The sequence below is a fragment of the Merops nubicus genome, unplaced genomic scaffold, assembly GCF_000691845.1.
Source record: "Merops nubicus isolate BGI_N331 unplaced genomic scaffold, ASM69184v1 scaffold42847, whole genome shotgun sequence".
In the NCBI taxonomy this organism is placed as follows: domain Eukaryota; kingdom Metazoa; phylum Chordata; class Aves; order Coraciiformes; family Meropidae; genus Merops; species Merops nubicus.
In genome coordinates, this window is record NW_008619138.1 from 1 (window position 1) to 22,340 (window position 22,340).

A 22,340-nucleotide genomic window follows, 5' to 3' on the forward strand; every position below is an offset into this window, starting at 1 on the left:
TAGCCGCGGAGGGCGCTGAGCGCGCAGCGGAAGTTGCGCGGCCTGCTCCGGGACTGGGGGTTTTGAGGTCGTTCAATGGCAGATACAGGACGCTCTCTTGGGAGAGCCTGTATCGAGAAACACGCGTGTAATTGAACTGCAGATCGAAGTTCTCACCTTATGTCCCCCAAAAGTTGATTCCGTATTCTAATCTGTAAATTAGTGGTTGCATTGAATTACTAAATCTTTATATCTTAATGCACCTTTATGCTCAGCCTTGTCCAACACTGATTTCTTTAAGGTCGATACGCACTAAAAGCTATGAAGCAAATGGAGCCACAAGTAAAACAAGCGCTTCAGAATCTACCAAAACCTGTAAGTTTTTGTTCTATCAATAACAACTTTTTATTTAGAATTTTCCTTGGTGCAACAACTACAGACTATTGTATCTCCTTCTAAAGCTACACATAATTTTGTCAGTAATAATTAATCTCGGTGATACTGGTGGTTGTTGACTAACAGAACTTGCTTTGGCAAGTTGAAGTTCTCATATAAATAACGGTACTTCCATTGAATTTCTTACTACAAGTGCAAAAGAAGCTTTGCAGTGTTCTGACAGACTAAAAGCTTACCAGCTACTAAAGCAATACGTTGTTTTAACTTTATCAGGTTAGTCTTAAAAAAAATAGTGTATCTTTAAACTAACGCACTTTCTTTTTCAGGCCTTCAGTGGTTATTACAGAGGTGGATTTGAACCTAAAATGACTAAACGAGAAGCAGCTTTAATACTAGGAGTGAGGTAAAAGGAAACTTCTTAAAAATGAATGGTAAAAAGAGGCTGTGGTAGTGCCTGACTCTTGGTGCAGTTTGAAAAGGATGCAGTTCTCAATGGTTAGGAGTGTCCTGTGTCCAGCTGCCCCGGGGAATGTCACTGCCAAGTCAGAGAATACGAAGCAGCGGTAAATGCGCCGTTTTTGGGAGGCCTCGGTCTTTCCTCGGTGTGGGGAACAGGGTTGTGCTGTTTGCTTGTGTCCGTGTCGCTGCTGGCGAGTTTCAGGTAGGTGCAGTGTGAAGCTGCTGCAAGCCCACTTCTTGCATGTGAAGTTTGTGTACAAACTGTTGTTGGGTTTGTGTTTTGTTTTTTTTTTTTTTTTAAATAAATTAAAAGCAATTTTAAAATATTTTTTTCATCTAGCCTTTAGGGAGTTGTCCCAATAAAAATGTTACAACGTAGTTCTGTTTCTTTTCAACCCTGTGAATGACACCACCCCCCTGCATATTAGACTGCTCTAGCCTGTCTTCGTCAGCACAAGGTTTTGGAAAAACTGTAGAAGCCTTTGCCAGGGCTTACATGCTACTCATCAGTAATAGGAAAAGAAAAACATACATGTCAGCCAAAGAGCTTATGGCTAAAGCAGAGGGCTTGCTTATTTTGAGACATCTGTTAAGGGTCTTGGGGGTTTTATGAGGTTCCCTTAAGACAGTTTTTCTCTCTATCTTTTAAAGCCCTACAGCCAACAGAAGTAAAATTAGAGAAGCTCATAGACGGATCATGCTTCTGAATCATCCAGATAAAGGCAAGTAAATGAAGTCACATTGATTAATTCATAGGGAGCATTTCATGTTCTTTACATGAACTAGGGTTAAACTTCAAGTAAATAGTCTCATTCTAGCACTAGTAAATGGTGTACATGCTGCCAGTACACACTGCAACTCTGTGAACCTCAAGGTCAGTTATGGTTTCAGTGTATTTGCATTGTGGATTCTCTTCCAATCTCTTCACAAGGCATTTGTCATGTTTAGCAACTGGACTAGGCTGTTCATACAGCAGCGGTTCCTACGCTGGCCTTGAACTAGGGGGAAAGGTTTATATACAGATAATTTAATGCTCCTGCAGTCACAACAAAATTCACACTAAGTCATCAGCAACCAATTCACTTGTGACTGATACAACTGGAGACAAAAAGCATGCCAGGAAGCCAAAAGCAGCCTAAGAGGAACGAGCTGTCAGCACGTCAGGCTGCCGTGGTGACTGTCTGCGTAGACTTAACACGGCTTCAGTCGTCACACAGGTCGCTCTTTAACTGAGTAACGTGTAGCCCTTGCTCTCACTGCTTCTCCTGGGTACTGTGGCAGCATTAACAACACAGGAAGTATTGTTTTCATCTGGCATGACGTCAGGTTCTCTTTCTTCTAGGTGGCTCTCCATATGTAGCAGCCAAAATCAATGAAGCTAAAGACTTACTGGAAGATCAAGCTAAAAAATGAATGAGAGAGAAAAGCAGAGGGTTTGTCCATGCAAATGATTATTTTTGATAAACGTCTTAAGAAAAGTTCATATGTCCGTCTTTGACTTAATATAAATGAAGCTGGAAACTCAAAGCCAGGGAGGTACTTCCCTCCCCACTCAGCCACTTTTTGGGGAAACGTGTGAGGGAGTGAGGCTTAAAGCTTTTTTTCATAGCTGTTATTAAGCAGGAAAATCTGACACTCAAATACTTTCAGTAATAAGAGTAGTAATTTGGTTTGGCCAATGCGTGTTACCAGATACAGGTAGACTTAGGTGCCATTACCTCATATTTGTTAAACTAGCTACATTTAAAGCTCATGCTGCTGTTCTTTCATACACCAAAGTCAGCATGATAAGCTGGTTTGGGGAGGAGGGTGCAGAAATCAAGAGGCTTTATTTGATGGGAAGAACTGGGACAAGTATATGGTTGTTTCTGACTGAAAAAATAAAGTATAGGAAACTGTGTGCCCACTTGTCTTTGCCTTGTGAAAAACAAGGTTGGTTGAGCTTTCTTAAGCATCCAAGATTTTTTAGTAACTTTCAGTTTTTAATGGATTTTATAGCATTTAATAAATTCCAAATTTTTACTGTAAGTACTGTAGCTTTATACATTCTCTTACACTACAAACTTAGAATTCACAAAACAAGGTTTGTATTTGTAGCAATTGGCAAACAGGGACTCTGCAAAGACCACCAAACATACCTGAGCTGGATTTGTCATTATCTGCACTGGAGCCAGAGGATCCTGTCACCTGGCCAAGCATCTTGCCTGTCTTTCTGCAATTAGAGTAAAGCTGCTGTGCAGCAAGTGTGATAGTCAACACCCATCTGTTCATAAAACCAGCACATTTCAAAGCTTTCGTTACTCCACTTGAGTACTTCTCCAGGTGGTCTTAGATCCTCTGGGTGAATTTCTGCATTTCTGTAGGCTCATTACAGACCCTTGAGGAATACCAGAGTAACTGAGGAAGGGCTCCATGGCTTCAGCAGCAGGGATCAAACCAGGAACAACAGTAGGAAAGGGAAAACGTTTAGAGACTACAGAGAGGGGGGAGAACTTTGCTTTACTAGAGAATTTAAAGTGGGGTGAAAAAACCAGCTCTAACAGAGCCTTGCAGCAGTTCCAGAGTGTGCATATCTCAAACTTTATTATAAAGGTTTTCCCTGCCAAGTGCATTTTTAAATGTAACTTCCTTCCCCCCCTGCCATGTTTTTAAAATTTTTTCCATGCCCGTGGCTGCCTTACCAGTTGAGACGTTTGTGCACACATCAGTTACAACAATGTGAGTTTGGTCTCCAGGAGGGTATGCTGTTGACTGAGGTTGTATTAAAAACTGCACATCTCCTTCAATGAAATACATACCCACACCTTGTCAGTACAACTCTTCTACAGCTGTATGAGGGGTAGCAGCTGGCCTACACAGATAGTCCAGAGTACTTATTTTTCTCCTAACTTCTGATGAAATCAGTTAAGAATTTTTTTTTCAGATCAGCACAGCAGTACTAGAGTTTGCCCAGACTTCTTACAACTTGCTACCCAGATGCTTTTCCACACCCGTTTTCTGCTTCGTTGCTCTTGCTCATATGCCTTAAAAGATGGGTTAGTGTGTCATGCTCCTCAAAAACTACATCTGCATTAAATCCTATATATGTTAGTCAGGTTATGTGATTCTCCAAGGTAAGTCTCTTTTTAGACTTGTTACCTGAGGTTTTACATCTCAAAGAATGAAAAATTAGCATGTTAGAAAACTCTTAAGAAAGAGTTAAAGGTTCAAGCTGCCTTGAAAGTAAGTTTCAATTGTTAGTGTTAACAGCTTGAAAACCTTGAAGTCAATAGTAATTTAAATTTGATAGAAACAGTCAACAGATGGAAGATCAAAGTTTATTTTCTTTTACTACCAGCATACAAAAAAAAACATATTGCACATCAAACAACCAAAACAAAAATAAAAATACTCTACTAAGGACTAACATATGTAGTTTATACAGAATAAACTTTCTGGAAATTGATCTTTTCAGTAGTTCAGGTTATGTCTTAATGGACATGACTAATTCAGCTTAGTGTTAACTAAAGCTATGTTTGATTTTTAAATACTGTACAGTTTAATAAATAAACCAAACAAAGCCTCAATGTAGAACAGTCACTGCCAATGTCACCCAGTATCCCTGCAGATTATGAGAATTTAACAAATGTATTCCAGTGGTCTGCAGATTTTTCCTCTACATACAGCATTTAAAAAACATGTATTAAAACAGACCAGTTTCCAGACTAAACTAATGGAGAAATTACATTTCAGTGCAAAATATTTTAGACTGCATTTCTTTCTAGTATTCCTCAGGTGAAGAAGTGGTTGCATATTATTAAAAATGTAACAAAAGCAGCTAATGCTTTCATAAAGAGTATTATGTTTGGGATCCCCCTCACATCTTTGCCGTATTTTGAAAACAAAATAACATTTCCTATAGCCAGCAATTTTGTTTATTTAAATGTTACATATACTATCTCAAGGCACATCTGATGATATATTTATAACACAGTAGGTGTCAAAGTATGTTTAACATATGATTTCTTCAGGATCCCTCCCCTTTCTGTATTCCAAAATGGAGGAACTGAAAGTGCGGTGTCAAGACTGGCGATCCATATTCTATCTTTGGCAAGCTTATACAAGCACTATTTTAAATGTAATGTAAAAGAGCTGTAAACTAGGAACTTCAGTTTATGAAACACCATTCAGCACTGCTTCTTCCTGGGTATTCCCATCCTCCTGAACAGTAACTTTCTTCTCATCAGGACTGTGCTGTAGTTTAGAAGGCTCATCCCCAGGTGCTGGAGCAGGACCATTCACCGCCTTTTCGGAAGGGTTGTTCTCATCAATCACGTCTTTTGCCTTGCAAAAACAAAACCAAGGTAACGCTACAGATTCTGCAGAAGTACATAGAGTGCAACCCAAGTTTCCCTCTGGCTCACACAGCAGCTTTGCCATAAGAAACTGCTCTCGTCTGGCTCTGCCAGTGTCCTGCCATTCACAGCATCCCGTTACTTACCCTGTGGTCTACAGGACACTTGCCTATCAGACTCCTCCCAGGGAATCGTGCCAAGGTCACCCTGCGGCAGCACCACCTCACTTACCCACAATGCCTACCTCACAATTTCCTAACTTGTCTAAGCCAACAAAGAAGTTAACTGAAAAGCTGAGTTTTGCACCCCCTCCAGAGTCTACAGCAAGATCAGACTGTCTTAATCATATAGCAATGGATTGTTCTTATTTTGCTACACTTGAGGCACTAAATGCAACGTTACTTCAGAAGGCATTCTGCTTTGCTCAGTTCTGAATGCTATTTTATGATATGTAATGCCACTCTGATCCTTTAAAGAGAACAGATCTCAAATCCACAGTCTTGCTAACATATCTGAAGTAAGATTGTGCAAGCTGCTAAACATGCTGCGTAGTGTCCTCTATTTATAAAACAAAGTGTTTCAAGGAGTGGTTCCTGAGACTTGTCCATGGATAATTTTCACATTTTTAAATGTGATGTTACATTAATAAGTGTAATAAAGTGCACAGAGACTTAATTTGAGCACCACACTGGTCACTAAGTCTGCAACGACAGCCTACGAGTCAATGACAGTTCTCTTTGCTCTGCGCTTCTTCTAACGATTTGTTCTTGAACTCAAATGTGTTTGTAGTCACGTGAGGGTGATCCAAATGAAACATTCCTTTACTGTTTTGCTGCAAGGGATGAGTGAAAAACAACACACACACAAAAAACTTCTTACCGTTTCCTTCTTGGTTTTGGCTAGTGTCTCCTTTGGAGGGTTTCTCTGTCTACTTTGAGATTCAGCTCGTGATATATAATCAGCTACTGTTACTGTTCAAGGAAAAAAATTACAGTGATGCTCACATCAGAAGTCAAATTCAGCATTAAGCTTCATATGTCTTTTCTGTATAAGTTATGCTATAACCGAGAGACATCTCACAAAAGGCCTTCACACTTACAGGTATCAACTACATAACAAGGATTAATTTTTTTTATGTTAAACACAATTTTCACTAAAATCAGTGGTAATGTGATGATCTTAAGGTGGAAAAAACAGTAATTTTGGTCCAATTATAAATTTTATTGGAAAATAAGGGCTTTTTGTAGTGGGTTTGAAGAGATCAGACTGCAGGCTCTTTAAAGCCTGTGTTTGTCATTGGAGTTTTACTATCTTGAGTGGGGAAGAATTTCATGCTTATAAAATGAAGGTGAAGATAAAGACTGAAGAGAACTGGGGGAAGTTGAGTACAGTGTCACTTACAATAAAGCAGCATTCATTGTTGCTTTGTGAAGCAACTGGCCAGAGAACTGACCCTCCTCCTGGTATTTAAAATGCAATCTGCACAGTTTACTACCTCTGGGCGGGGGGGTTAGCTGTTCTGAGAGCGAGCCCCTACTCCAAAGCAGGACAGCCATGTTTGCACTGTCAGGGCTACACTTACTGGATGCCAGCCAGGGGTTTTCTGACCTCTTTTCTTCTTACCACCTCAGCACATGTTCTTGTAGCCTGGTTCTGTCTCACCCAGCCCTCTTGTAACCACACCAACTAAGAGTCAGTTCTATCTTTAAAATACATAGTACTACAAATTTAAATATACACTTGTATCTTTGATGAGCTAAAGCACATTAGAGTTGGCAAGCATTATCTGTTGAACAGTGCATTCAATTATATTTACTACATCATGCAGTCAGGTAAACTGTTTTTCTGGATTTCTGGACTGTGCATGAAACCTAAATGAGAACAAAGAAGTACAGCACATTAATTTTCTGTTACAGCAACTGGACTTCTTCTAACTGGGACCTTGCCTAATTTTCAAAACCAAATGAGCTTCTGCACAAGAATTCTCTCTCTAAGATGAGGTTCTGTACCCAGCTCCTCCAATAGAAAGCTGAAGCACGTTTTATGCACACAGTGTAATATGCCAGTTCTTAATATATGCAGTAGGAACCCAAAGTGTACAGCAATATAAATCAAGTAGTAAAACTAAATGACTGAAGTATGTTGTTAGCATTTAGGAGGGGAAGTTCCTTCTGTCTTAAATTTCACTTGCTATATGCTTACTAAATATTTATAACGAGATTAAATTATTAGATTTTTTTCCCGAAGATGGTAAAACTATCTGTCAATGCTCTGTTTTGTTTAAAAATATTTATTACGCAAGCTGAATATGGTATCTTGAGCAGAGATATTAACAGGATGTCAACTGAGAAAACCTGTTTGGGAAATTTTGTCTTGTTCTTAGACTACTGAAGATTTAAAAGATAAATACTATAGCTTTTCTAGAGATGAATAATACTGCTTTATATTGCTGGCTGAAATCCATTTTTACTGTTTCTACACCTCTATAAGCTCCACTGTTTCAAGACTAGGATGTTGAGAATTACTGGGTTTTTTTTGTTTGTTTGTTTGTTTTTTGTTTTTTTATGGGCATGGGGTGTTTGGGGTTTTTTCCTCCCCCTAAGTTTTAGCCAGTGTAATGCAAGAACTTTTTTCTTGATTAAATGTTGTACGAACACCACAGATATAACAAAGACAAATATGGGTGAAATTTTGAACCTGTCAATCCAGAAGACCTTCTGTTACTACCTTCATGTGCAAGCATTTTCTAAATAGGGCATTATATCGAAAATTAGCTAGTTCACCTTTAATGTTTCAAGTGTTAGTACACACAAAAGAAATGCAACAAGCCACAACAACAACAAAAAATTGGAAACATGCAATTTCATTTAAATTCCTCCTCCTTCCCACCCTCAATTTGTAGATGACTTACAAATATTCACAAAAGCTGGGGACTGACAGCAGCAGTTTGGCACAGGCACGGGACCAGCAGATCCCACGTGAGCTCCCCCACAGCGCTCTGCCCGGGCACCCACGCCCTGCCACCCCAGCTCCTCACTCCTCAGCCAGCGCTGAAAAGGTTGTGTCCCATTCCGTGCAAGTGCACAGACGCAAGTGAGTGCAGATCATGAATCTTCACGTTTGTCTTGATCCTGGATCACTGAACTCAACAGCAGTTTAGCCGTTGACTTCAATGAGAGCTGGATCAGAAGTGTAACTCGTATGTCCAAGCAAAAAGTTAGACATTGTCAATTAGTGTCATTAGGCAGATTAAGAACTTTTGTAAGTTCTCCTAGTAGAAGAAATGTCTTTCATCTTTATCTAGTAGTCTTATTAGTTATTGAGTAACCTTTTTATATTATGCAGCTATATGTAAAACAGCAGACACAACATTCTCTCATGCTTTTGACCTGAGATTACCCACAGCTCCACTCGAATTACCTGGCTGTCTATCTTCTGCCTGACCCCTGAAGCGACGCCTGCGGCTACGATTGCGTCGCTGGGGTTTTTTGTCACTATCATCTGCAATTGCAAAGTTTACCATGAACTATTTCTGATGATAAAAATAAATAAATCAATTCTTCAGCAGTTTCAGCATGGGGCATTTAAAATTGCTTCTGTTAAAGAGACAGGCTAAATAAGACAGGCTGAAAGAAAAACAGTTGTATACTGAAAGCACACACAGTAATGCAGAACTTAGATTTTACTTTTTGCTCTTGCTCATTAAAACATTTAGGCATATGCTTAATGACCTCAGATATCATTTATTAATAAGTAAACCATATGTCACATTTTAGCCACATAACCCATGAAAGAAGAGGTTTTTTTCCTACATTTTAAAGCAACAAATTATATGCTTGTCCCACTGAGTGGCAGAATTTACTGAGGGAAAGCACTTAAGCAGAAGCTGGGCAGAGACAAATGAACAGCCACTTAAGAAGCTTTCCTACACTGAGACTGAGGTTACCAAGGACAAAACAGAATGCTGATCTATCAGCACTGTTTCTGTGAAGACAGCAGTACTAATGGGAAACAAGTTAGTCTTTGGTGTCTCCATCAGAAAGTTTTTTACAAAAGAGGCACATGAAAATAGTAGTGGAGCTCAGTAAACATGAGATTTCATGGCAGAGCCATGGAGAAGTCTTTAATCAGACAGGAACCTTTAACACAACAAGGCTTTGTCACTAACCAAAACGAACCAGTGTTTCACTACACTTACACAGACAACACATTTTTTTTTCTTAGCTTGTTCTGGGACTGTCACCCAACAGTTTACATACCTAAACCATTCTCATTAACAGAAGCTGTATCGGACTCTGTCATCCCATCCATAAGAACAGCATCTTCATCAGTCCTTCGCCGGCGCGACCTCCTGCGACGGTTACTGCTGTGGTGAGACTCGCTGGCATCTGTGTCCACGGTCTGGTCAGACTCTGTGTTGTCGAGCAGGCTGTAAGGGTTGCTGTCTGGATCTTTCAGCACTAAACAAACCAAAAAGTTTCCATCTAAGATACTGTAGTTACAGAGAATTTAATTTCCAGGCACTCGTACTTACATTTCATCACAAGATGCCCAAGGTGACACGTAGAGAACTTTACTCAACTGCTACACGTGTAGGATTACCAGACATGGGTAGTGTGCCAAAGATTTATAAACTTTGATAATACCATAATTATTTGTTTAGTAAAGGAAAGAAATTGAGATCGCGGTGAGAAGATAAACAAATAGAAATCTACCAACACAGAGTATGACAAACTATCACACAACTCTATTGAAATCCCAGTGTGTTAAGGCAATAATGTCAAAATGGAGTACTTTAAAATAACAAGAGGTTATACAGAAAATTGTCAGGAACAAAAACTCAAAACACATTTGAAACACAGTACCAGAGCTAATGGATGACTTGCCACCACGAGGTCCACCACGGCCACGACCTCCAGATACACTACGACCTCGTCCTCCAGGACGTCGTCTATTGTCACGTTGATGTCTGCTCTCTCTGTCATCTTCTCCTGCCAAGGACCAGTCACTAAGTTCATCTTTCCTCTCAGATTCTGTTTCAGAGGGATTAGAGAGCTCAGAGTTTGTACCTTGTATAAGAGGGAAAAGGAAAATTGGAAATGAGTTATATTCTGGTTCCAGGTTCTCACAGAAGTCTTCCAACCAACATAGCTGGTTATATATATTTACAGAAGAAAAAATAAGTTAAATTTATTATTATACACTTAGATATCCACACTTATATAATTTTATATTATACATATACTAATTTATAAAAATATATGCTCATATAAAATACAGATAGAGCCTATGTTACCTAAGTTCCTAAGATTCTCAACCTAAGTTTGCAATAACACGCAAACTAAGGGCTCAAAGATCACCCAAACTGTAGTTTATATAGAGGGCTGAATCAAGGATTAAGCAGCATTTACTCTCTTTGTGTATACACTGCAGGCATTTGGTGCAGTTTCTAGGCAACTTCTCTGAAATTCCCAAGGACAACTTTGCCACCTTATAGCTGATGGCTGTTGCTAAGCAACCTCTTCTGGCTGTTGTAATGCTGCTGGAATGATTTAACTGTTTGTATTAAACAGCAACCACAATATCCCACTGCCTCAGAGCTAACCACACCTACACAGCTTTTTCCTACTTGAGAATTCAACACCTACTAATTATCTGAAGCATCCAAGAACTCTCCCTGCTAACCATTCTGAAATAAAGATATTTATCCCATATGGTTCTAACATGCAATTCTTGCCATTTGGGTGTGGGGGTTGGGGTAACAGTTATGTTTTCCAAACGAAAATATAAAAATCTGTGTGTATGTCACAAACTGAACAACTTCCATTACAATTTACTCAATTCATTGGGAAATAGTAAAAAAAAAAAAGTGTTACAAACATTAGCATTATCATGGGAATCAGCGTGACCAATGCGGCGTGATCCTGGAAGCCACGCTCAGTGACAGACCACGAAACCCAGAAGAACACGTCTGATCTTGTAACTCAAGTGAGCTACATGTAGATGACCAAGAGTAATTTACAGCATTGGATAAACAGATTTCCCCCCTGTTCACTGGGGCACCTGTGTTTCTTTGTGGAATATGTCTGTATTCCAATGCAGACTGTCTCCATGTGGGAAACTGCTGCTGAATGCAGAGCGGGGGTGTGCACACCTCTGGGGAACTGAACACACTGCCTCGTTAATTTAAAAAGGCATCAGAATACCTCACTACATCTTCAATAGATCCAGTTAGTTCCTGACCACATTAATAAAGAGGTTTTTATGTTGGCTCCATTTTAAGTGATGTTACTATATTTTTCAAAACTATGTTCATAAGATGGCCATGATCACAGACAAGTGATTTTTTTTCTCCTCAAAAGAGATAATGTAACTACTGCAGTTGGGGGACAAGATTTTAGCGGTGTTCAGTTTGATAATTTTTTCAATTTAAAACTTAAGTTCAAAAAGAATGTAAATCTATACAGGTGTTTTGAGCTATGTAAAAAATAAAATGTCAGTTCTGAATTGTCATCCCTACCTTCACTCGACTATGCTGAACACAAAGAAATCTGGAGACAGTTATGGATTCATAAGTATCGTGAGGACTCACTCAACAGAAGTTCAAGAAAACTCACCATAACCAGATGTGTAATTGGGGCCTCTGCGGCCTCTCCCTCTTCCGCTGTAGGATCTGGAGCCTTGCACTGAGGAGAGGGTGCTCTCATCAGTCGTGTAACCCTTTTCTTTTTCAGGAATTCTAGCAGAAGAAGGTCTGAAACCCATACCAATCTGACGCAATTGTTCATCAATCTGGAGCCTTTCCAGTCTTAATTGTTCCACCTCCTGCATTAAAGGCAAGGAAAAAAAATTGCTGATAAAGAAATGGCATTTTGTGAGGACAGAGTACATCAACCATCCAGCCACCATAAAAACTAGCATTCCTGTAGCAGAGTTAACACCTCCCTGAAGGTCACGGCAAGGATGGGAATTCAAGGATGAGTTCTGCCATCACTGAATTCTGGGAGAAATCTAAAACCTTTCTCTTAAATCACCATGCATAAAGACTATTTTTTAAATCCATTACCTTTCTTAACTACGCTTTACCACAGTTTCTAATCAAATGTTAAAAGAAAGCAAGTTAACTAAACATGACTGAAATGGATTTACTGTTTAAGTCAACACAATACAAAGCAAACTAATTGAAACAGGTAATTGTTCTAATACTGCATAGTATTAGGGTGTTACTACTAGGAATTCCATCCTACCCCAGCTGACCATGAACCTCAGAACAACCAAACGCCAGCACTGACCAAAACAATGCATATCACTTCCCAAATGCCACTTCAACCCTTGTTCTTTACAGCCCAATCCTTCCAACACCGACAGTGCCCAGTAACCACACTACCGTGCTTAAAAGCCTACAGAACTCCTATGGGCAACGGGTGGGTTCAAGGCACCACGTCTTAAATCCTGATACACAAAGGAACAGTTTATCATCTTCAAATCCCACCGAAGTTGCTGCTCATGAATTCTGTTACTTCAGCTGAAGTTTCCTCTACAAATTCCTCCTTCTGAAGGACACTTACCTTCAGGTATGCGATGTGGTATTCTAGAAGAACCTGGACGTTGCCAATGCTTTCTTTAGTACCAACAAATACGAACGGTACCATTCCCTGTAGAAACAAAATGCCAAATCTTATTTTTGTGAAGAACATCATCACTAAAACAATGCTTTCTGTTTAAATTATTAAAAATATCCTGTTTAAATTACAAAAGTAAAGATAGTAACTCAATCCTGGGCTGCACAGATGCACTAGAAATAGCTCAGGCTGGCATGTGGGTAGGAGCTCACATGTTCAGGACGTAAGAGAGTCCAACTGTCCTAAAAATCTCCTCTGGCAGTTGAAGTAATTTGACATACAGCGATTTCACTCCCCATACACAACACTACTGCTGTGTGTGTCTACCACAGTAGGTGTGCAGAAGCATCCACAGCTTACCAAGAAGTGTCTAGTGGTTAATTAAACCAACTTTACAAGATGAAGCATCTTTAGAAGATTTTTATCTTATGTTCTCATATATTTAAAATATGTGAACACTTAACACTATCATTCCCAAATTAGTTATTCAGCTCAAGTATGTTCTTTATATATTTGTATCCAAAAGTCTTGTTTCAGCAGCAAAAATATGTTTCTTGAATTGTTTCATATAAAATTTACTGCCAGATGCCAGTCTGAAAAAATGTTAAAAATTGCTCTCTATAGCCACAGAAAAAAAAATTAAAAATGGCTTCTTTAAATAATCCACAAGCAGCTATCCTAAAAAACTACCCAAATCACATACATCATGTTTTTGTAACATGGACATCGCCATCTTTACAGGTTGGCCATGAAAAAAAAAAGGTACATATGCCACGAAGGCTGCAATGATAAGCTGTGTCCTGCTGCAGAGATGGAACAGTGAGCCCATCCTGATGCTGTGTGGTGGCACTTCAACTCTCCAGAGTCGTGCTGTCCCAAATCCTCACTTTCTGCATGTATTTTCCTGCATTCAATTCCAGAATGTAATAACATTCAACATGACAGGGTTTGAGAATAAAAACCTTATAATAGGAGGAAAGAGTCAAGTACTTACATCTTCACGGGGCAGTTTATTTTCATTATCTCCTTCAATTCTCACCCTGACGACTCCAGACTTGTCTACAATCTCCTGAATCACTTTTCCATTTTTTCCAATAACTTTTCCTTCAGAGGGCAAAAATGGTTAATTTTGCACCCATATGTAAACATTTTAATGTCTTTCTTGATACTTTAAGTTATGTATAATGTCACTGTAACAACCATGTGTCTCTCCTTTACTGTTCGCTTCATTTCAAAAGATTTCTTTGACTTTACAGAAGTACAAAACAAACCCAAAGAAACCTGCAGACTGTGCCAGAATAAGTGAAAATTTAGAAAATTGAACTGTATATATAAATACACGCATAGAATTACAAGTATTGATGAAGATCACCACTACACACAAGTTCCAAATAGAGAGTAGGAGCGAAATGGCACTGTATACATCAAAACTGTTTGGACTCTCTGACTCCACACATACCCTCACTCGCTTTCTTGACATTTTGACAGGCATATACATTTGTTGGGAACCTCTCCTACTTAATTGTTTTCTGGAAACTAATCTTGCCTTTACAACAAGTATGAGTACTACCCATACTTCCTACATTACCTTTAAAACATTAATTTTGAGATCGTGTGTGGGATCTAAACCAGAAGGTTCTTCAGAACTTGTATGTTTAAACCTCAAAAAAGTGATTCCTTTGCTTCTTTACCAAAAGGTTTTAGCTCTTCCTTAACCTAAAGTTATGCAGCAACATTTCTTCATCCCAGCTACAGGTATCTGGCACTTAAAAACATTTATGTTTAAATTATGAGTAAAGGAAGGCAGAGCTTCTGAAAAAAAGAATCTTAACAGCCAAAAGTGTATGACAGTAATATATAAGGAACATTCTTTACAGCAGGTATCAACATGACATGAAGAGCAAAAAGCATCAAAAAGTGTTTCCTTTCCTCAACAGTTCGAATAGTGTGACAGTTTTGTGTTTATCTTAAAAAAAATACATGTTACAGCCAATTCTTCTATATGCCTACAATTTTATTCTGCTCAGTGATGGATTAGCCAGAATCTGAGGAGAAATCCTCAGTCCCAAGGAGTTTCAGCAGCTGAACGGGCAGTTCAGTAGATGGCACTCTTCTCTCTTGGTACAGAAGGAGAGCAACTGGGCAGTGTGGTATCTTCAGCTTGAGTCATTAATGGTCACTACACTTCTTTTAACTTAGGAATCTTCATAAAGTGCAGCTAAATACATGTTTGCTTCAATATATGACCATAGGTGACTTGGGCAAGATGCATGACTTTGTCATAAGCTGGTAATCATTCAAAAGTAGCTTTTTCAGTTAAATGCAGGACTATGACTGGTGTCATGGTTCTTAAGTGGGTATATTCACCTCAGAGAGTGCTATCCAGCCCACCCTCCAAAGTCAATTTGTAAAACATTAGATTTAGTGAAGCTCCTTGGTTCAGCTAGGTTTGCTGAATGAGACTACAGAAAAGAAAAGTGTTCATGTCCAAACTAACAATTTGCTGGAAGTCAGAATAAGCATTAACATTAGGCAGATAAGAGAATCACCAAGTTGCATCAAATACTTTGTGGTGTTCCCATTAAAAAAACAAAACACAAAACAACAACAACAAAATGCTGTATCTTAACTTGCTCAAGTTATAAAGACTTAAAAAGTCTAATTTTTAGGAGTTTACACATAAATTACTTAAATTGTACCGTCTATAATATGCAAGTTCTAAGCCCAAACCCATAGGAGGTTAAAGCACAGCATTTAACTTCTCCTCTGGACAATCCACACTGCTGCTGAATCGGGTACAACACCTGCAGCACTCTTTACTGCTCTGTCCCTGCCTGCACTGCCCTGCAGGGGAGCTGCTCGTGTGGAGCAGGAAGCTGCCAGACCCCACCAGCACAAAGCAGCAGGCTAAGAGGAGTAGAACCAGGGAAGTGAAAAGAGAATCCTGTGAAGACTGGATTAGGAAAAAAATGTCATTTCCTCTTGAAGATTAACCTCAACTTTAGGTAGCTGATGATACAGAAGCCACCATAATATGCATTTACACCTTTTGGGAAGCTACACCTTCATGAAGCTGAAGCACAGCAAAATGCCCATCCCAGACTGAGGGTGGGACTGGCAAGCACTGCTGGCTTATACAGCAGCTTGAGACCACCCAAACACCACCTCTGAGAAACCTGAGCCCAGGAGGCAGCAGGACAGTAAGAATTGTCTTGCATCATTTTTGCAACTCAGCTGTATACTTCCATATTGAATTTTGGAATTTAGTTTCAGCACTTCTAAATAGTCAATTTTGCAAATTTTTCTTTACTAGAAGCTGAACTTCAAATACTACCATTTAATACTAAAGTCTGTAATCAAAGCTTTTTAAGTGTTAAAATCCTGACAAAGTATTATTCAACAATAATACATGCAATTTCTTAGTAATTCCCCAATACATATGGTTTTAAAATATCAACCATTTGCTACTTAAAAGGAGAAATCCATTTTACTGGCATCTAAGTTTTCTTTGCAGAGTCATGCTGACTAGGCTCCATTTCCCCAAGTTTTCAAGTTTTAGCAGTATTACATACCAACAAGATTTCTGGGAACTTGAATAAAATCCTCCACAAATTCCAAGTAACTTCTAGCCTTCTTTACTGCATCAGCAGTCTGGAAATGAATTTATAAAAATTGAGTTTATTTGTGAATATATGTTAAGAATAAAAATGTAGCAACAGCTGCAAGTCTTGCAAACATCAAACTTAATTTAAAAAAAGAGAGGAATAGAGACAAGACTAATGTAGTTTTGAACTAGATGTTTAAGAAATAATTGAGTAAAACATCCAGAGGAAAAAAAAAAAATTAGTAGCAAAGCATCAGTAATGACTTTAATAGCTTTTTCTGTGTCAAGACATTTTAAAACATTATCTGCAACTTATCACTAGCAAACCTCAGACAGAATGTCTTACAAATTTATCTTGAAGCAGTTTGATAGACATTAATTGACACCTAATTATATTCTTTTTCTCCAAAATCAAGCCACAATTTTCAAATCAGGAGTCCATTTATAAAAAATTCAATATAACAATTATCACAAAGATTCTGTACTGAAAAGAAACTAGACTGTAAGAGATCCTACCAGCATTCATAGAAACTTCAGCTTACAAGAATAGTATGTTAAAAGAAACTTTGGGTCACAGATCTCATTTCACCCAACTTGGCAGCAAGTGAGCAGTTCCGTAGCTATGATTAGATGGGCCAGCCACGGTTCAACTTCTGTCATTTCCTCTGAACTGCTTTGGAAGCATCCAGTTTTTCTCCATAGAACTTCTGCTACCATTAATATTGTCAGCAATGTACATTTATTTTGCAATTTTAAATGTTAGTTTTAACACATAATACACTATTACATTACCCACAGGGCCACGTGTAGAAAAATGGCAAAAGAGAAAATTAATTTTATACCTGTTTGACTCTTAATATCTAAAGATTATGATAAAGATAAGTAATCTGCTAAAGATAAGACATTTCCAAGGTTGAAGGACAATCTCACCACAGAACTTCACAGGCTCACTGTAAGCAGTGACTGGCTTTACAGCCTTTTCCAGAAGAAAAGTGTACTGCTTTTTCAAAACACCCTAAATAAAACAGACATTAGAGGTTCTCTCCTCTGTGAGGTTTCTGCTCTCTTACTAGGCATTCAAGATGGAAAGAAAACAGAATCAGTGACAGAACTTTCAACAGATAGATCCTTTTTGCACGCTAGTCTTAACGCCAGGGAGTGTTTGAAAATGCACATTAATCCTCAGCAAACAAACACTGCCCAAGGTGGCAAAAGCAGCTACTCCTCTAGGTGTGCCCACCCTCACGAGGCTTGCCCACCACCCCACCCACTTGTAACTTCAGGAAAGGGACTGGCTGCAGAGAGGCTGGGAGCCAAAGTTCTGAGCCCAGTGGTCTACAGGTGAATTTGGCAGCCACCAGTCAGGCAGACGGGAGATTCAAAGGAGCATCAGCACTGCAGAAAGGTACAGGAGCCTAAAAGACAACAGCTCACCAAGCCTGCTCAGAACTGGCTACAGGTAGGAAGCTTTCAGTTTTCTCTAAAAAAATGGTTGGCCATGGTTAATCTACAATGTTTCCCAAGATAGGACAGTGCCACGGGTTAGTGGAGAGAACTGCAAATGCTCTTATAGCTCACTACTAAATGACAGAAATTGACAGCTAATTGGGGCTATACAGATGCTAAATTAAGAAACAAAGCTTTAAATTAGCAATAGCAAAAGTGTAGAATTAAGGAACAAGTATCAGCATCTAGTCAGCAATGACAGCTTTTGAGCATAGTTCCCATTTTACACTAACGCCTCAGCCCTTTCATGAGTCATTTTGTAGAAAACACATGAAATAAGAGTACCACTAGCTCTTGCACCTTTCAATCGAATTAGGCAAGTTCTAGAAGAACTGAACATTTATAAACCTCTATTGCTGGCAGAAGTCAAAAGGACAGCAAGAAAACCATGAGTAAATTAGATTTCATCATAATGAAACAAGCAATAAAGCACGGAGAACAGATGAACAGAAGTGGTAGGGAGCAGAGGCAGTGCTGCATACTCAAAGCAACTGCTAAAATGATACAAACTTCAGTACACATTAGCAATTTTTATCTTCAACAAACTCTACCAAGAGGACACAACTAACTGAAGAGTTCACAATGTCCTGCCTCAGAAGTATGTTTATAATTTCTTTCCCAAATAAAGACAAAGGAACAGTGACTGCTTTCACAGCAGCAAGGTCAGGATGAGAAAACAAACCACTGCCAGTACCTGCAGCTCTACAGTCCTCCCATATGCACATCTACGCTTTGCTGCAAACGCTCAGAGATTTTACAGGAGTACCACCAGTATGCCCCACACCCCAACATGAGACAGCACATAAAGCTGACCTGGACAATGTATTTTCAGCTCACCACAACCAGTATTTCCAAAAAGGAATAGTAATTTCTAAATTACTTTCTAAAAATCAGTGTGTACATGGATTAAAGACGTCAGAGAATTTCAACTGCTAGTAACTACCTTTCTAACTTTGAAGTATATAGGCTACACATCCAATCATGCTCTGGTTACTTCACATTGTAGCCCATACAAGAAAGATATGTCCACATTACTTGATGAGTCCAATAGATAAATGCAGGATATTTTTCAAAACTCAGCATCATAGCTACCATTTTTACAGCAGCAGAGTTCTACATGTGAAGCAAGAACTGTAGGGCACCACAGATTTGAGGGAAAATGTTTTTTAACACAGCCACTAATGTGGATCTGGTGGCTACACATGGGTGGAGTGCAGTCCTATTACAAATGGCACATTTGTCTCATGAGTCTTACACCAGCTTCTGAGACAAGGTTTGTGACAGTGGCCCCAAAGCCCCGACAGCTCTTTTAAATCTTCCCAAATGGAAAAACCAGAACTACCTCCAGGAAACATTTGAAAACCCATGCAGATAAAAACAAAGCCCTGCCCCTCCCCGCAACCCATGGCAGGGAAAAATGCTTTTGCCATTGTGATATCAATCTTTTTTTTCAAGAAAACATAATGCATATTAGTCTCCTAGTTCAAATGGGACTCAGCTAATGAAACCTCTAAAAGGAAAACAAGTTTCATTGTTTTCTCCAAAGGAAAAATAAGTAGTAACAGTCTCCTGAAAAAGCCAGGATAGGCAGGATCTTGCTATCCTGTCCAAAGGGATGGTTATCACACAGTCAAGTATCTTAAAAATGATGCAAGACGGAAGAAGCTGAAGGGTTAAGAACTGCAAAAGAATAGAATGCGATTCAATTTTGCTAGTAATGAAGGTCTACGAGAAGCTTTTCTGTTTCTGATAATGCTCTTGGATCCTGGGGCAGCACAAGGTTTCAAAAGCAGGCATGGCCACTCTCTGCCCAAGCTCCAAAGTTCACAGTACTGTGGTCTCCGTAACAGGTGTCACAAGCAGCAGTTTAGACAGAAGGAGAATGGTCTTGGAAACAAAGTGTTCTTGATGAGACAAGGAAAAAAACATGACTGGTATCTCATACGTTTTAGATCCCTTCTAATCATATAGCTTCCCAATATTCTTTCAAATTTATCTCCCTGGTCCTTTCCTCAAAGATTCCTGCCCTGAGCAGCACTTAACTTTTATTTGCATACAAAAATGTCAGCTGCAGGAGATCCTCAGATCCCGAATACAACACCAAGGGCACTGGATCACTACTCCCACACATCTCTCAGCCTCAAACTGTCTGCCCACACATTCAGCCACTAGGCCTGGCTGCTTGCCAACCTCAGCTGAAAGGAGGCAAGAAGAGTAGACAAGTATGCCCAGATGCTGAAGCCCTCGTCACGTGGAATATTTAAGTTGCCTGGCTTTTTTAGAAGCAGCTATCACTTCTAGGAAGGACAAGGCTGATGTGAGTAGAGGTATTTTTATTTAGGGGGCATCTGGTATTTATAATCATTGCTGCATACTACTGTAAGAGGCTGGTGACAGTCATAACCTTTCCACAAGTTTCAGCATCGCATTGTTCATGTTAAAGAGATCAAAACTGGAACATACAAGCCATTCTACTGTGTTTAAGCCTGTCTGACTCCTCTGTGTAAGCTGTGAGATATGACTGACTGTAGTACTACAACAAAGAAGGAACTGTTGCCATTCTGATACCCTGGAAGTGTTTAAGGTTTCCCAAAAAAGGACACACAACTTCAGAGACACTATAGAGTACAGAAGTTTGTCCTCTCTGTATTATCAACTTCATCTGACCCTTGGATCACAACTAGGTTCTACTCCTGACATGCATGGAGCATAACTTAACACCACAGATTCCTGGAAAAGCACACAACCAATGGTTTCTAAAAGTGTTAACACCAGACTCAGGTGTTAGTGGCACCTGTAGAGTTGGTAACATGTCATAAAACACCTCAGGAAATTTTCTGATAGGGCCCTGGTGACAATGGCATCTTTGTCACTACTCTTCTGGCCCTGAATGGATCACTGCCTTGGTCTAAAGGCTAGCTACATTTCACAGAATCACTATGGTTGGAAAGGACCTCTAGCATCAAGTCCAACCTTCCTCACAACTAGACTGTAACCTCAAGTGCCACATCTACTCGTTTTTTTGAACGCCTCCAGGGATGGTGCTCCACCACCTCCCTGGGCAGCCCATTCCAGTGCCCAGCTCCTCTCTCAGGGAAGAAATTCTTCCCAATACCAAACGAAACCTCCCCAGCACAACTTGAAGCCATTTCCTTTCACCCTATCATCAGTAATTTGGGAGACGAGACCAACAGCAGCCTCACTACAATCTCCTTTTAGGTAGCTGTAGAGAGCAACAAGGTCACCTTTCAGTCTCCTCTTCTCTGTAGCCATTTATGAGATTTAAGGCACACCAGGCAAGAGTCACAAATGGAATTAACTTGGAGCAAGCCTGTATTATTTTGCCGAAGTCAGCATCAAATTGCCAAAATAAATGAGTTAGAAGCAACAAATACAGGCTTTAACACACTTCTCTAGGTCAGAGGAGCAGACACCGCACAGTAAAACACATGAACTAGAAAAGGGGGAGATGGAAAACAAGCAGAAACAGCATGTACAGTCTGAAGGAAAAAAAAAAATTCATGATCAAGTAAAATTGCAGCAGATGACACTTTTATCAGGTTTACTGAGATGTACTGATTTGTGCATCAGCTCATGGCATGATTAGCAGAGAACACATCTTATGGAGGTCACCACTGTAACCCGTCTTGTATTTTAAATACATGTAGTATGACCTGCCATAGTGTGAACACGCATACAGACAGCTGTTTCCAGTTCTTAATTCTGGGTACGGCTCTCACCACTCCAAAAGCAGATATAGAGTGAAATACTCATCACATTCATAACAAGTTTCTCCCTTACCTCTCCGTAGATTCTGAAAGTACCAGTATCCTCCTCAAGTTCAATGGCAGTAACTCCTGGAACCTTTCTGGCTTGTTGTATGTTACTGCCATGTGTTCCTATAGCAAGCCCCATTAAATCTTCTCTGACGACAAATTCCTCGTGAAATGCTGCAGCAAGCTGCTTTGTGCACTGAAGGAAAAACAAAGTAAGACTCATCCATGTGCACTCAATGTGATGTATGGTTATGTGCTCTGTCTCAAGCAACAAGAACAACAAGCTGTGGCTTACTTCCAAGTGTTTTGTAGCCTCTTCGTTTCTTGACATCAGCATCAGTTTGGTACGAATGCTGCGCAGATGCATGTCGCTCAGTATATTCACTCTCTTCACTGTTGCCTCACTGGCAGACTACAAAAGAGGAGGAACATCATGTTTCATTTTTTTAAACAAATCCACATTTAAAGGACAAATTTGGAAGCTATTTAAATTAAATCACAAACATTATCTAAATTTCCAGAACTTACATGGACAATATTCTTCCTCAAAACAAGAATAAGAAATTTGGCACCACTCTGCAAACCAACAACTTTCTGTTCTCACTCACAGCATACTTTAGGCCAAAGACTCTGCTGCCAAATATATACAGTAAGTCTTTCCTGC

At 39.5% G+C, this 22,340-nt stretch overlaps 2 protein-coding genes across 6 annotated transcripts in view; one reads left to right on the plus strand and one right to left on the minus strand.

Moving 5' to 3' along the window:
- The first annotated feature begins 285 nt into the window (after nucleotides 1-285).
- On the plus strand, nucleotides 286-2,522 carry DNAJC19 (DnaJ (Hsp40) homolog, subfamily C, member 19). Of its 2 annotated transcripts, none has more exons than XM_008943675.1 (4): nucleotides 286-321; nucleotides 702-778; nucleotides 1,486-1,556; nucleotides 2,177-2,522. In XM_008943675.1, the coding sequence occupies exons 1-4, from the start codon at nucleotides 301-303 to the stop codon at nucleotides 2,245-2,247; spliced, it is 240 nt and encodes a 79-aa protein (XP_008941923.1). In that variant the 5' UTR covers nucleotides 286-300; the 3' UTR covers nucleotides 2,248-2,522. The 2 variants fall into 2 exon arrangements, with proteins under 2 accessions (XP_008941923.1, XP_008941924.1); XM_008943676.1 differs by having other exon boundaries at nucleotides 289-354; nucleotides 2,177-2,247.
- Nucleotides 2,523-4,137: 1,615 nt separating this feature from the next.
- FXR1 (fragile X mental retardation, autosomal homolog 1) overlaps nucleotides 4,138-22,340 on the minus strand; it is a 27,079-nt gene continuing 8,876 nt past the window's right edge. The window contains exons 6-17 of one of the 4 annotated variants that reach the window (XM_008943681.1): nucleotides 21,972-22,088; nucleotides 21,702-21,872; nucleotides 16,363-16,441; nucleotides 13,785-13,894; nucleotides 12,737-12,823; nucleotides 11,936-11,993; nucleotides 11,786-11,848; nucleotides 10,034-10,237; nucleotides 9,428-9,628; nucleotides 8,589-8,669; nucleotides 6,048-6,139; nucleotides 4,138-5,157 (exon numbers count right to left, since the gene is read on the minus strand). In XM_008943681.1, the coding sequence (XP_008941929.1) occupies nucleotides 4,987-5,157; nucleotides 6,048-6,139; nucleotides 8,589-8,669; nucleotides 9,428-9,628; nucleotides 10,034-10,237; nucleotides 11,786-11,848; nucleotides 11,936-11,993; nucleotides 12,737-12,823; nucleotides 13,785-13,894; nucleotides 16,363-16,441; nucleotides 21,702-21,872; nucleotides 21,972-22,088 (1,434 nt within the window). In that variant the 3' untranslated portion in view covers nucleotides 4,138-4,986. Of the gene's footprint in view, nucleotides 5,158-6,047; nucleotides 6,140-8,588; nucleotides 8,670-9,427; nucleotides 9,629-10,033; nucleotides 10,238-11,785; nucleotides 11,994-12,736; nucleotides 12,824-13,784; nucleotides 13,895-16,362; nucleotides 16,442-21,701; nucleotides 21,873-21,971; nucleotides 22,089-22,340 lie in introns of all 4 variants that reach the window. The other 3 variants (XM_008943679.1, XM_008943678.1, XM_008943680.1) reach the window with 3 other exon arrangements.